This window comes from Argentina silus (assembly GCF_951799395.1).
Source record: "Argentina silus genome assembly, chromosome: 1".
NCBI lineage: Eukaryota > Metazoa > Chordata > Actinopteri > Argentiniformes > Argentinidae > Argentina > Argentina silus.
In genome coordinates this window covers 15,471,549-15,484,626 of record NC_139655.1, presented here as the reverse complement: position 1 = coordinate 15,484,626, position 13,078 = coordinate 15,471,549, and the positions used below count along the sequence as shown (strand labels likewise).

The window sequence follows — 13,078 nt, the reverse complement described above, 5'->3', positions numbered from 1 at the left end:
TCAAGAAACCAGTTTGAGATGATGTGAGTTTTGTGACATGGCGCGTTATCCTGCTGGAAGTAGCCATCAGAAGATGGGTACACTGTGGTCATAAAGGGATGGACATGGTCAGCAACAATGCTCAGGCAGGCTGTGGCGTTTAAACAATGCTCAATTGGTACTAAGGGGCCAAAAGTGTGCCAAGAAAATATCCCCCACACCATTACACCACCACCACCACCACCACCAACCTTTGAGTTACTGTTGCCTTTCTATCATCTCGAACCAGTCTGGCCATTCTCACCTTTCTTCCCCATTCTGATGCTCGGTTTGAACTTCAGCAGGTCGTCTTGACCATGTCTACATGCCTAAATGCATTGAGTTGCTGCCATGTGATTGGCTGATTAGATATTTGCGTTTTAAACTATTAACTTGCATTGCTATGACTTTTGGTTTTGATTACTATGAAACTTTTTAAACGTTACAAACTTGAAAGTGCACTTTCTCATCCGGTTAACATGATGGAATGTTGATTAAGGCCAACATTCTGTGAGCTCCTTTATTACTGCAACTGCCATGGAACTTTCAGGACTCATATAAATAAAAACAACAGGAGGCCTACAGAACACATTCTTGATTGAATGACACATTCTTGAATGATTACACAACAATGCACTCTCTTTGCTACCAGCTCTACCTCACTGAGGCCACTCTCAACCGACCAACTACACCACTCTGAACCAACCAACTATACCACTCTCAACCACTCAACCCTCTACCCACTCTACTGAACTACCTCAGGCGTATCCTATTTATTTATCTATCTATCTATGACCTTCTGACATACTATCTATCTACTTCTTCTTTGCAACCGTATATCTTTCCAACCATATATCTATATGAACCTTCCACTACCTAGCATCATCCTTTCTTCTATTCACCAGTCACTACTGCTTCACTCAGTATAATCCACACTGGTTAACCTCATAATTATTTTGATCTTTCTATACCTCCCCTCTCTCATCTATCTATCCATCCTTTCTTTCTTTTATCTGTTCATCCATCCAATCAACCAACATAACCAACCTCTCGTTTAACATTACCGCTTTTGATTACTGCCACGGTCTCATTACATATGAGACACATGGGTTTGGAACTGGCTGTAGGAAGAATGAACAAATATTTCTCCGTCCATTCATCCTTAAAAGATCGGTTTTCTGTATCTACTTTTCTTCCATTCGAGCAAGCCACACTGTCGTCTCCTTCACTACCACATCCCTTTTCCTGTGCGATCGGAAAACAATCCATTTGATTGGCTCATTTGAGGGACGCTATTGCCGTAATGACTGTATTAGCTGTGCCTGCGGTCTGTAGCTTGCGACCATCGGAAAAAAACATACAATACATCATAGACTATCTAACATTATATCTTTACAACCAACCAACCAACCAACCAAACCATCTCTAACTTTATCCACAACCATAATAAGACTATCTGACTTTCTTTCAACTACCCAGCAAATCTATCTATTGAAACACCTTTAAACCTTTTCCACGACCAAAATAAGACTTTGCAAGCCCACAAAGTTTCTTCTGGAACTTCTTTTTCTAGTTTTTTTTAAGATTATTATTATTTTATTTTTTACAGGCCTTAAAATGACATTGTCTTTCCCCCCACATACTGTACTGTACACCAATGTTTTGGTAATTAATCTACCAATAATGGTTTACAACTAGCATAGTAAAAGAGAGGTCAACGGAACACTGGGGTTATATAGGCCTACTGTAGGAAGACAGATGGGAATAGAACAGAGCATTTTTACAGCTTTTGTCTTGTTTTAATACGGGTCGAGCAACTGAAACGCATCCATGTTATCCCCTTGTCTTTGTTTTTCTATGAATTATTTTTAAATATGTTATTTCTGTCTTGGTTGTTGGTAAATGAGCATCTCATGACATGTCACGCATGACACGCGTCTGCAGTTCAACTCCTCCCAATCAGACTAATGCATTTGCACTCTCACCCATAGACCTTTTTGTTTTATATAGACTTACAATGTATCCAATGAGGTCGTTCTGGGTTATCTTCATTGCTAATGTCACTGAGTCATAGCTTTTTGGTCTTCTTTCTTCTTTTTACCTCAGGCAACCACATGATTCTGACCTGTCTTTCTAGTGTCTCCACCAATGGAACCAAACATTAATTATTCAAAAATGTTGTTTTAATCAGGGCTGTATATCTTTTGTGAGTTGAGTTGAGTTGAAGATAGTCTCTTTGTCTTATCTGCTATTATTTTCCTCTCATATCTATGTACCCAGCCAAAGGGCGGTGGTGAGAACAGTACAACAGGAAGACACATTGAGAGTGTGCCAAACCCATAGGATGTCCCCATGATACCATTCCTCCTTCCATTCCATGGATTACAGTGAACATGTCCTCTGATTTCTATCTCCACCAGCTCCCCTGATGAGATGACTATTCCGTATTTTTGTTCAAATTTGTAGGACTTTACCATACTGCCATTCATTGCTGCTATGCTCCAGTCTATTGATCTGATATAGCTAAGGGAAGACCTCTGCTTGTAAGTGTGCTGAAGCAGGAGGGAAATGAGTCCCTCCTCTCATCTGTGCCTCCACGCTCAACCCCACCCCGCACAGAAAAAGGGCGAGGGAGGGAGTATAGAGAAAGGAACCAAGGCAATCGACACATTCACAAGCAGAGTATTCACACTCTCAGGACAGAGTGGAGCTCACTACACACACACACACACACACACACGCTCACATGCACACGCACGCCCTCACACAGGGCTTACTGGCAGCTGCTGCTGCCTCTGGTAAGTGTGACTACTCTAGTCACCAGGGGGAACGTAAACGGAAAACTTCAGCTCTATACAAGGAGAGAATCTGTACAGGAGAGAAGAGGGAGCTCAACAGGAGGCGGCTGTACTGACGCTGCGTCTCTACACCCAGACACTTGGATACAAACACAGACAGCAGTGATATTCTCTCTTACCGGTGAGTGGTGTGGCTTAGTGGAGTGATTCTTTCCAGTTTGAAATCTATTTATACGACCTGTGACTTTGGAGCTATGCTAGCAGGACAGTTCATTTCACAAGGCTACTTTTAGATCCGGCTCTGGGAGAGTAGACTCACAGAGCAGCTTTTTTTCACACTGCCATGAAGAGTTTCAAGTGTTGTAGATGTATGTCAATGTGAGAGCTTAAAGGCATGCTAATCCAGCAGAACCTGTTTTTAGGATGTGACCGGGGATTGACAACACCCTCTTGTTTTGTTAGCTCAGAGAAACTGTCAAATTTGTTATTTTCAGTCAGGATGGCGGGGGAATATTGACCATGTCATAAGTACTGTCATGGGATCAACTGTATAATGCTCCTGTAAATCCATCTATTATGTATGTGTGGAAAGTATATAGCACAGGCCATGAGTCTTCTTTATCCTGTGTAAACAAGACAATATTAAATTAGAGCTCACACATTGTTGACAGCAGATAAAGAGTACCTGTTCGACAGCATATCTGTGATATCTCTCTCAGACCTCATGTCTAGATGGCTTAAATGACAGTTTGTTTTGTTGATATTCACTCTACACTTGACTTTATACCACTGAAGCAAACTCGTGATGATTAATTTACTGCTACAGTTCTAGTTTATCATGTCACAATTTGATTCAATGTAAAAGATTAACATGGGGGAATACCAAGTAGGAGAATCAGTGAACATATAGCAGTGTAATGTTCTTCCCCTAGGTTATGCTCACAGGGATTTTATTTAGAAATGTCAGTGTCTCAGCAGAGGTATTTTACTGTGAAAACAGCACAGTGTTCTCAGAGTGGAATGGGTCAAGGGGTCACTTTGGAGGTTACTATTATTTCTGAATTGATTACCCTACTCTGTATTTCCATTTTGTTTATCCATAAATAATTTTATTTAAAAAGAATAAAATATTTTTTATCATCTGACCTTATTTCTGGCTATGTCTGGACCGGTCTGAAGCAGGGCTTTTCATCACAATGCATGGTTCCAAATCAGAGTTTATTGAGGAACTTTTTGGGCAGTTAATAAGTATGTTTCATTGGAATACTCCAATGGAGAGACTTTCTGAGACACATTTGTCCTTGTTATTTGGATACCATAGCAATGACAGTTCAACTGACATGGTCACTATGACAATGGTAACTGATTCTGAGTGACAGACAATAAACAAAGGTATTGTAAAGGAGTGCCTAAATTCCGGGCAGTAAACAGTATTTTGCCTAAACCAAGACAAATTACCCAGAATGTAGATTACAGCCTATGGTATACATACATCGGTACATCATGTTTTAAATATTCACCTTTAAGTATTCACCTTCCCTCATCTCTATACAGTGTCCGATTGAGCACTGTACATATCATTAATAATGACTATTTTAGTGTGCTAGAATGCTATTTTACAGATGAATAGTGAAAAAACGCTGTATGCTTCTATTCCATTCGTCACTTTTGCCAGAAAGTGTGCCCCTTCCAGATGCACTTAAACTTGCAATATTGCTGACTTTTGTCACCTGACTTAGTGAACTTTGATATGATGAATCAGCTCTAAGGTAGAAATGGAAAGAAAGGAACTCTTTATACTGACATACTGTACATGAAGGCCCTAAAAGCTTTGTTGGGTTAAAATGTAAAACAGAGGTTAGATAGCACTGCTACTTTCAATTAGAGAGTAGAGAGAGAGAGAAAGAGAGAGAGAGAGAGAGAGAGAGACATTCTGAATGAGTGACCCCATTAGGCACAGGCAGAGTAATGATGTTTCAAAAGCTCTTGGGGTGCGATGGGAGTCCCAGGCCCATGATCCTGCTTGGTTTTTACCCAGGGCCGGGCGGAAGCAGGCTATTCTCATCCTGCATTGTGCTCCCCAGCTATTCTGATGCCCTCCATTGTGTACAAATGCTTTTCCACGGCTCTCAGCGATTTCAATGGGTCTGCACCTTAAACCCCTCCATTATGGACAACATCCACTGCCACACATTTGCTGTGCTGGCTTTTGCATTCAGCCACACCAACTTTTGACTTCTCAGCTAATGTTGCCACTTTAGCATACTAGGCTACTGTTGCACACAACTACAAGTAGGCTAAATCTGAGTAGATACACAAAGCAGAAGCACTTGTTTTTATGTTTTTCTTTTTTGTAACTGATTCAAAACATCTGAGCTTAAACCTAGTACCTATATATATTTACATTACACGTTGTAAATATATATATATTTTTTTTTGTTTGTTTTATCATCCGTTTTATTGAGGCAGGATTTTCTGATTGAGTTAATGGTGATATTGATTTTTGTTAATGATATCACTTAGTACATAACCTCCCCCTGGGATGAATAACCATTGTTATCTTTCTTGAAAGCCGAGCAGACCATCCATCTATGACCATTACACACTAGGTGATTAGCCGCAGCTTGATATTTATTACCTTAACATACACAGTGCCCTGGACATTGGCCAGCTTATCATGAAACATGTCTGTGTGGCAACGCCATTTATCATTATGACATTCAATTACCCTGATAATCTACAAAAACAGAAAAGCACCACTAAATGGGATCCAAATCTACTATCAAGCCAACACAACCTTTACACAACCTTATCTTTACACAAACTTTAGACAGTGTCATTTTCAGATTCCTTAATCTTCTGTTTGTCTGCTTGTATCTACAGTAAGGAGTGTTTTATTGCACATCACCTCTCATCACATGACATCATTACAGTGAATTGTGTCCTCTCTCTCTCTTCATTTCAGTGCTATGATCAGAACTCAGTGGGAGCTGGATGAGATGAGTCCTATGATACTATGAGGATGGCTGTGTGTGAGTTATAGCAGAAATGTGAGTGGTGAGTGACAGAGGAGATGGTTTCCGGGTAGCCCCTGTAAATCTCACCAACACACTCCCATGCCTTCTGCTGCATGTAGGAAACCTAGGATGGACCACAAACACGGCCCTGCACAGAGTCACTGCAACCACCACAGCCTCCACCCCCTCTTCACCCGCGCTGACACACACACACACACCACCACCACCACCACCACCACCACCACCACCCCTCGGACCTGACAGAGAAGGCTGGAGAAGTCCGTAAAGATTCCAGGATGTTTGTGAATTTCAGGCGGATCCGTAAGTGCCAATGTGTGCAGCTGATGACCACGTGCCTGGTGCTGTCGGTGGTGATGGTGTGCTGGGAGCAGATGGACAGCAACGTGGTGGGCCATGTCAAGTCCTACTCCTACCGCTACCTAGTCAACCGCTACACCTTCATCAACAAGAGCTTCACCATACCACGCAAGGAGGCCCACAGCTTCAGCAACCACCGCTACCTGATCAACCACCCAGACAAGTGCTCTGGGAAAGACGTCCTTCTCCTGCTCTTTATCAAAACCTCCCCAGAGAACACAGAGAGGCGGGGGGCCATCCGGTCTACATGGGGTAACGAGACCTACATCCGCCAGGCTCTTGGGGTGACGGTGAGGGTGCTGTTCGCCCTTGGGGCCCCTCAGTCTCAGCAGCAGACCCAGACATGGAGGAGGATGAGTGGGGCGGGCCTCCAGGAGGAGCTCATCCGTGAGGACCGCAAACATGGTGACCTCATTCAGCAGGACTTTGTGGACACATTCCACAACCTCACACTCAAGCTCATCCAGCAGTTCCGCTGGGCACATGCCCACTGCGCCCACTCCCGCTTCCTCATGACGGCAGACGATGACATCTTTGTTCACATGCCCAACCTGGTGCACTACCTGCAGGACATGGACAGGAAGGGAGTGACAGACTTCTGGATTGGCCGCGTACACAGAGGGGCCCCACCAATCCGTAGCAAGGAGAGCAAGTACTACGTCCCCTTTGAAATGTACCAGTGGTCGTCTTACCCAGACTACACCGCAGGGGCAGGGTATGTAGTCTCGAGGGACGTAGCGGACAAAATCTACCAGGCCTTGCTGACCCTCAATGCCACCATTTACATAGATGATGTATTCATGGGCATCTGTGCCAACGCTATGGGCGTCTCGCCCCAGGAGCACGTCTACTTCTCAGGGGAGGGCAAGACACCCTACCACCTGTGCATCTACGACAAAATGATGACCTCACACGGACATGTGGAGGACATATACGACCTCTGGAAGGCAGCCACGCACCCCAAGGTCAAGAAGCTGACCTCGGGAATCATGGGAAGGCTGTACTGTGCTGCGGTGAAACTGACTCTCCTCTGTAAACCGTACTACTTCAACACCTACCCCTGCAAAGCAGCCTTTTTGTAGTACTGACTTACTTATGTGTATGTGTGTGTGTGTTTGTGTGTGTGTGTGTGTGTGTGTGTGTGTGTGTGTGTATGTATGTGTATGTGTGGTCCAAAATGGAATGAGGGATCATTTCTATAACTCATTGGTTTAGATCGGTCTCCCATCATGTGAAAGAGACTGTGAGGAGGTCTGTGTTCTGTGTTGTTGAAAGGAGGAAGGCAGAGATATATGAGTCATATCTATTACTGTAAATCTAAGATTACAGTGGTGGTTTACAGACAACAGTGGTCCAGGTTTTGATAGCTTTATGATGTATTGAAGATTACCCCCTCCCATCCCCCCACCGCTTCCCCCAAGGGAGGCTGATACTGAATGTGATGAACAACAGACGCTTCCCAAGGAGATGTTGTCCAGACGTAATGTTGACAAATGGGATTATAATTTATATAATTTCCTTTCTTATTCCCCATCTCCTTCAATTAAAGACAATGTTGATTGAGAGAATGTTTCCCTTGCCTTGTGTTCTATTCCGCTATTACGGTTACACAGAGGACATTATTGTCTGACTGTAAGGTTAGCTCTCTGGGAGGAACCATCTCTACAAGCTTTATAATGTTAACCTAATATAGTCCATAGGGCAAGACCATAACATGGCTAGACAGCAAGTACTTCAAAGGGGAATAATAGGTTAATAAATTCTTACAAACCATGCAGTGTTAGAATATTGTTTCAGGAGTAGCAGTACATTTATGTGTAGCGTATGTGGGAATTATTAGAGGAATGTGAATCATTAGAGGAATGTGAATCTTAGGAATGTAAAAATATTATGAGGTGCATAACCACACACCGTTTCAGAATACATGCATATTATGTGTGTGATGTAATGTGAACTCAATTAAATTGTCAAGTACATTAAAGAGTGAGTCATCTAAAACATACATGCAGCAGTTGTAAAGCAATTTCTTTGAAACCAAAACAAACCATGTCTATCTACTGCAAGCAATAAGGTTACAAACACTGGGTCAAAATGAAAATGGGGAAATGCACTAAACTAGATTCATCTAAGATGGAGGGGCCGTACCACATTGCAGCTCCAACCCTTTCTTCCACTTTTCTCTATGGCAACAGCATGTTGAGCACCGAGAGTGGGTGAGAGTGACACACAAGCCGCATGTTGTTGGTTATGTTCCTGACTTCACTCTAGATACAGGGCTTATAAATGAACTATGACTTATGTTAATTAAAGATACAATCTAAATCTAAAACAAACAATGGTTTATTAAAATATCAAAACAGATTAGTCTGAAATACAGGCTAGAGGTAGTGAATGGCAGAACATTCTGTATGGTGATTGATATTATAAAAAAGTCACCAGTATCTATTATTTGGAAAGTCATGTGACACATGTCATGCTATAGCATGACGTCATTCACTACTCAGATAGGCTGTTACTAAATGTCTGAGACAATAGTAATATAGAACATATAGGTCCATGTCGAAAAGTTCATACTGCGAACTATTTAGCAGGCGTTTTCATACAAGATTAGAATGTTTTGCATTATGCAAAATTTACGAAAATTGAATATACTCAAAATTCCAGGTTGGCATGCCAGATTTCCATTTCCATGTAGTATGAAATCACTGCACAGTATTCAAGAAGTCCTTTCCGATTTTAATCCGACAATTCACGTAGCGCAAGTAGAGGCGGGCATGTAGCGAAATGTAACCAATTACCGCGAACAACATGGTTGAGCTACAGATGACGATTTCTCAGTATGAATAAAGTGTAGTATGTTGAAATGTGTCGCTTACTGAATACATTTTACTAAACAGTAGGCACTAAATAGTATGCAATATGGTTCGTAGATTATTTTATTTTTTTATTATTTAAATTTTTAAATAAAATCTGAGTTCCAAACCTATTTGCCTATTTTACAAGTCGAACTTCTCGAGAATATACATCCACGAAAATTATTATCTGACCAATTGTTACCTTTTTTTAGGAGGTTTGCACACCACACATGCGCAGTAAGGTAAACTAGCTGGCTAGCTGAACTATCCTAGTTTTCGTCCTCATTACCAGACTGAATAAATACCGCAGCCTCAACTTCAAAACCAAGTTACAACCATGTAACTAAGAAATTCGCTGGAAAGAAACTTGAAAATTATTCATGGACTTGTTGCTTTGTTGAATAGTCATGACTTGAGGCTGAACAGTTCTCTGTCCCACTGTAACAACAATGGTAACGTTTTAATAGCACCGGCCATAAAGGAGCCTCTGTATTATAATATCTCTAGTAACAGGAATCCTAATGCAGAGGCAGGCCTGGTCCAGTCATCTTGGTGGCCCTAGCCTAGGCAAAATGTTAACTTGGGGCCCCCCAACCCCCATGCTCCCAGTTCCTGCTCATGTCTCATCATATGCTTGTCAAGGGAGCGACAAGGGTAGATTCTCAATCCTTTACTGTCTTGCTCATGCCCTATTTAAATCTGTAGTACTTATTTTTGAAAAGCAGGTTGCCTTCTATACAATGGAAAACAACTTTGTTGCCTGCGATAACACAATGGAAATCAGTTTCTGGTTTTGGGTTTGTTTCTTTAGATATATAGAACACTAATAATATCAGGGTTTCCAACTTTCACATGTAGTAAAGAGTGCAATAGAACACTTCCTGAAAGTGTAGCTCACTGCTGCACGTTACTGCCTCCTTTCAAACTCATTCCTGTACTACCCTCTGAGATTCCTAATTCCTCTCTCTGTCTACTTTCTGCTGCTATGCTGCTAGTCAGCTGTCAACCTCCACTCATGCAGGCTGAAGCGTCCAGAATGATTGATTATTTAATTTGGGGGCCCTTAGACAATTGTGGGGCCCTAGGCTATCACCTACTTTGCCTATGCTTCGGGCCAGCCCTGCTCAGAGGGACATGTTGAACCAACACAGGTGGTGAGAGCATTTCTGATATTTGAATACAATAGAACAATAGGAGACAATATTTGCCACTACACAAAAATGCATAAGAGCAAGCTTTTAATTGAAATATACATAATGTTCTGTAAATGAAAATCCTAAATCCTAAAATACCATTTTACTCCTTTGTTCTTTTACATCATTTTGGTGTTTAAATGTACAATATAGCTGAAGACTAGTAGTTATTTGCATGTCTTTCCTCTAGTATACCTGTTTTGGCCTATGTATGTAATGGCCTATATGTATAATGGAGGCACACTTCAAACTGAGACAGGAGCACAAGGAGAGACAGGAGCACTAGCATTAGGATTAGCTGTTCTCCAAACAGCTGGTCTGTTTCCAAGGCAACCCCACAAAGAGAATTATTCAAACAAATGATTTAAGAGGGGGCCAGAAGAGGGGCCAACTTCCTCCATCTACTGTAGCCACTATACTGTACACTCATTTAATTTTGCCCTTAGTTTGACATTGTAACATTGCATTCAGTGACACACTGTAACTACACTAAGATGTACCATGGTGTTGGGTTTGTTGGTTTATTCATACAGGAGAAGGTATAATTGTTCTTTCACAAAAAATCAACCAGATCTCTCCTGTCTGTGGGATGGAGATTGGTTTCTCAATCTGACTTTTCTTTAGCGGTGTGGAAGAACGGGGCCAAGACAAACCACACACTCTCCAAAGTCATCAAACTGTCCAATGAGTTAATAGATTTTTCTTCTCTCTCCTGCCTCCCAGAGCGGCCTCCCAGAATAATTGCATTGACTTCTGCGAATGTGGGAGTCAAAGAACAAAGTTGATGTGCTAAATATAAATGCACATACCATATCATAGCCAATTAGGCATTCACTGAGCCCAGTGCCCCTGAGGTAGACTATAATTATAACTAACCTGCCTTACCCCCCCCCCCACACACACACAGCCTTGTTGCTAATTCTTCAAATAAAGCAAAAGACACAGTTGCTATAGTCTCTTAGTGCTGGATAGGAGACACCTATTTCTATTACAATATATATTAATTTTATTTGCAGGGTTACAAAGTTGAACAAAGGTTATAATTATAATATATGCTTGTATTCATATTTTTTGGTTGCACTTTATTATACTATATACTATAATACTATATTATACTATAATACTGCATTACCAAGAATTTACTTAGTAATTAGTGGGCTTGCTTCAGCAAGTCCAACTATTGCTATTGTTATTGCTCATACTTATTCTTATTATTCCAATTCTGCTACTCCTTCTACATCTTTCAAGCTATTCACACCAATCAAACTTCAAAACGTTCTTCGAATGATTACACAGCAATGCACTCTCCTGGCTTCCAGTTCTACCCCACTAAAACCACTCTCAACCACTTAATCAACAAACTCTACCACTCTCAACCACCCAACCAACCAACCCTCTACCCACTCCACTGAACTACTCCAGGCATATCCTATCTATCTATCTATCTATCTATCTGTCTATCTATGACCTTCTAACATACTATCTGTCTAACCTTCTATCTTTCCAACCTTATATCTATCTAACCTTTCAACTGTGTAGCATCATCCTTTCTTGCTTTCACCAGTCACTACTGCTTCACTCAGTATAACCCATACTGATTAACGTCTTGTTTTGATCTTCTATAATCATCATCAACCCTGATAAAACTTTCTGATTCCATTCAACCCATTCAACTTTTAAAACATTTTTTGTAACTCCAAAAACTCTCATCTAGTTAACCAACCCACTCTCTACCCACTCCACTGAACTACCCCTGGCTCATCCTATCTATCTATCTATCTATCTTTCACCTTCTAACATACTATCGATCTAACATTCTATCTTTCCAACCTTATATCTATCTAACCTTTCAACTAACTAGCCATCATCCTTTCACCAGTCAACACAGTGTGTAATTGATTCCTATGCAAATCAGAGACCCTATAAAAACAAGGATATTAATTCCAAAATTACATGAACTATTATCCTTGCATTAAGATGGACTCAATTCAACTTAGAGTGATTTGTTGATGACATTTTTGCCTTTTAGCTAATTTGAAGAGTGTCATAGCAAAGGGTCTGAATACTTATGTACATGAAGTATTTCTGTATTTCAATTTTCATACATTTACTGAAATTTCAAAGAAGCTGTTTTTGCTTTGTCATTCTGGGGTGGATTGAAGGCAAATTCTTTTAAATTTAGTCTATTTTAAGTTGCATCTATAACACAACAAAATGTGGAAAAAGTGAAGGGGTCTGAATACTTATCAATTATTAACAATTATCCAAAGGCACTCTCTCCTTGAGCAGGGTTTGCAAACTGCTCTAAACCATTAACTAGAAACACAAGCCATGAACGACAACTCTGACAATCAAGTAAGCATGAGACTACATTAGCTGTGTTCTGCGACAAGCGTGACAGTGAATACTTATTGGCATTCATACAATTTTGTGATCTATACATTTTCTGAATAATGGCGAGCACCCAAGGTTGAACACCATAAGTGCAAAGATGAGACGGGTGAGTGTGTACCACTAGGTGGTGATATTGGGCAACAAATCATGTAAAGTAACATGCAGTGCAGCTTCCCCTGTAGTTATCAGGTTATATGCACCAAACAGGAACACTTCAAACAGATATTCTTATTGGATAAACTAATTTCCAGTTACTTACCAACTCAACATGACACGTTTAATTGGCCTCTGAAAATGTATACCCAAACGAGGCAGCTTTGATTTACTCAAGAAATGCAACCACCAATAACTGCACAGGTTCACACAATGCTTATTTCTTGCTAGACTAATAATGTGAATGCCTATTGGGGTTCTGATTTGAAGGC

At 41.0% G+C, this 13,078-nt stretch overlaps 1 protein-coding gene across 1 annotated transcript; it reads left to right on the top strand.

The window, feature by feature from the left end:
• Positions 1-2,712: 2,712 nt before the first annotated feature.
• b3gnt5b (UDP-GlcNAc:betaGal beta-1,3-N-acetylglucosaminyltransferase 5b) lies at positions 2,713-8,135 on the top strand. The gene is made up of 2 exons (XM_083684598.1): positions 2,713-2,997; positions 5,782-8,135. Exon 2 carries the CDS (start codon positions 6,130-6,132, stop codon positions 7,291-7,293), a length of 1,164 nt encoding a protein of 387 aa, XP_083540724.1. The 5' UTR covers positions 2,713-2,997; positions 5,782-6,129; the 3' UTR covers positions 7,294-8,135.
• Positions 8,136-13,078: the final 4,943 nt, after the last annotated feature.

Excerpts from the sequence above, each read along its gene's own strand:
- b3gnt5b (XM_083684598.1), top strand. The coding sequence starts at position 6,130 with ATGTTTGTGAATTTCAGGCGGATCCGTAAGTGCCAATGTGTGCAGCTG.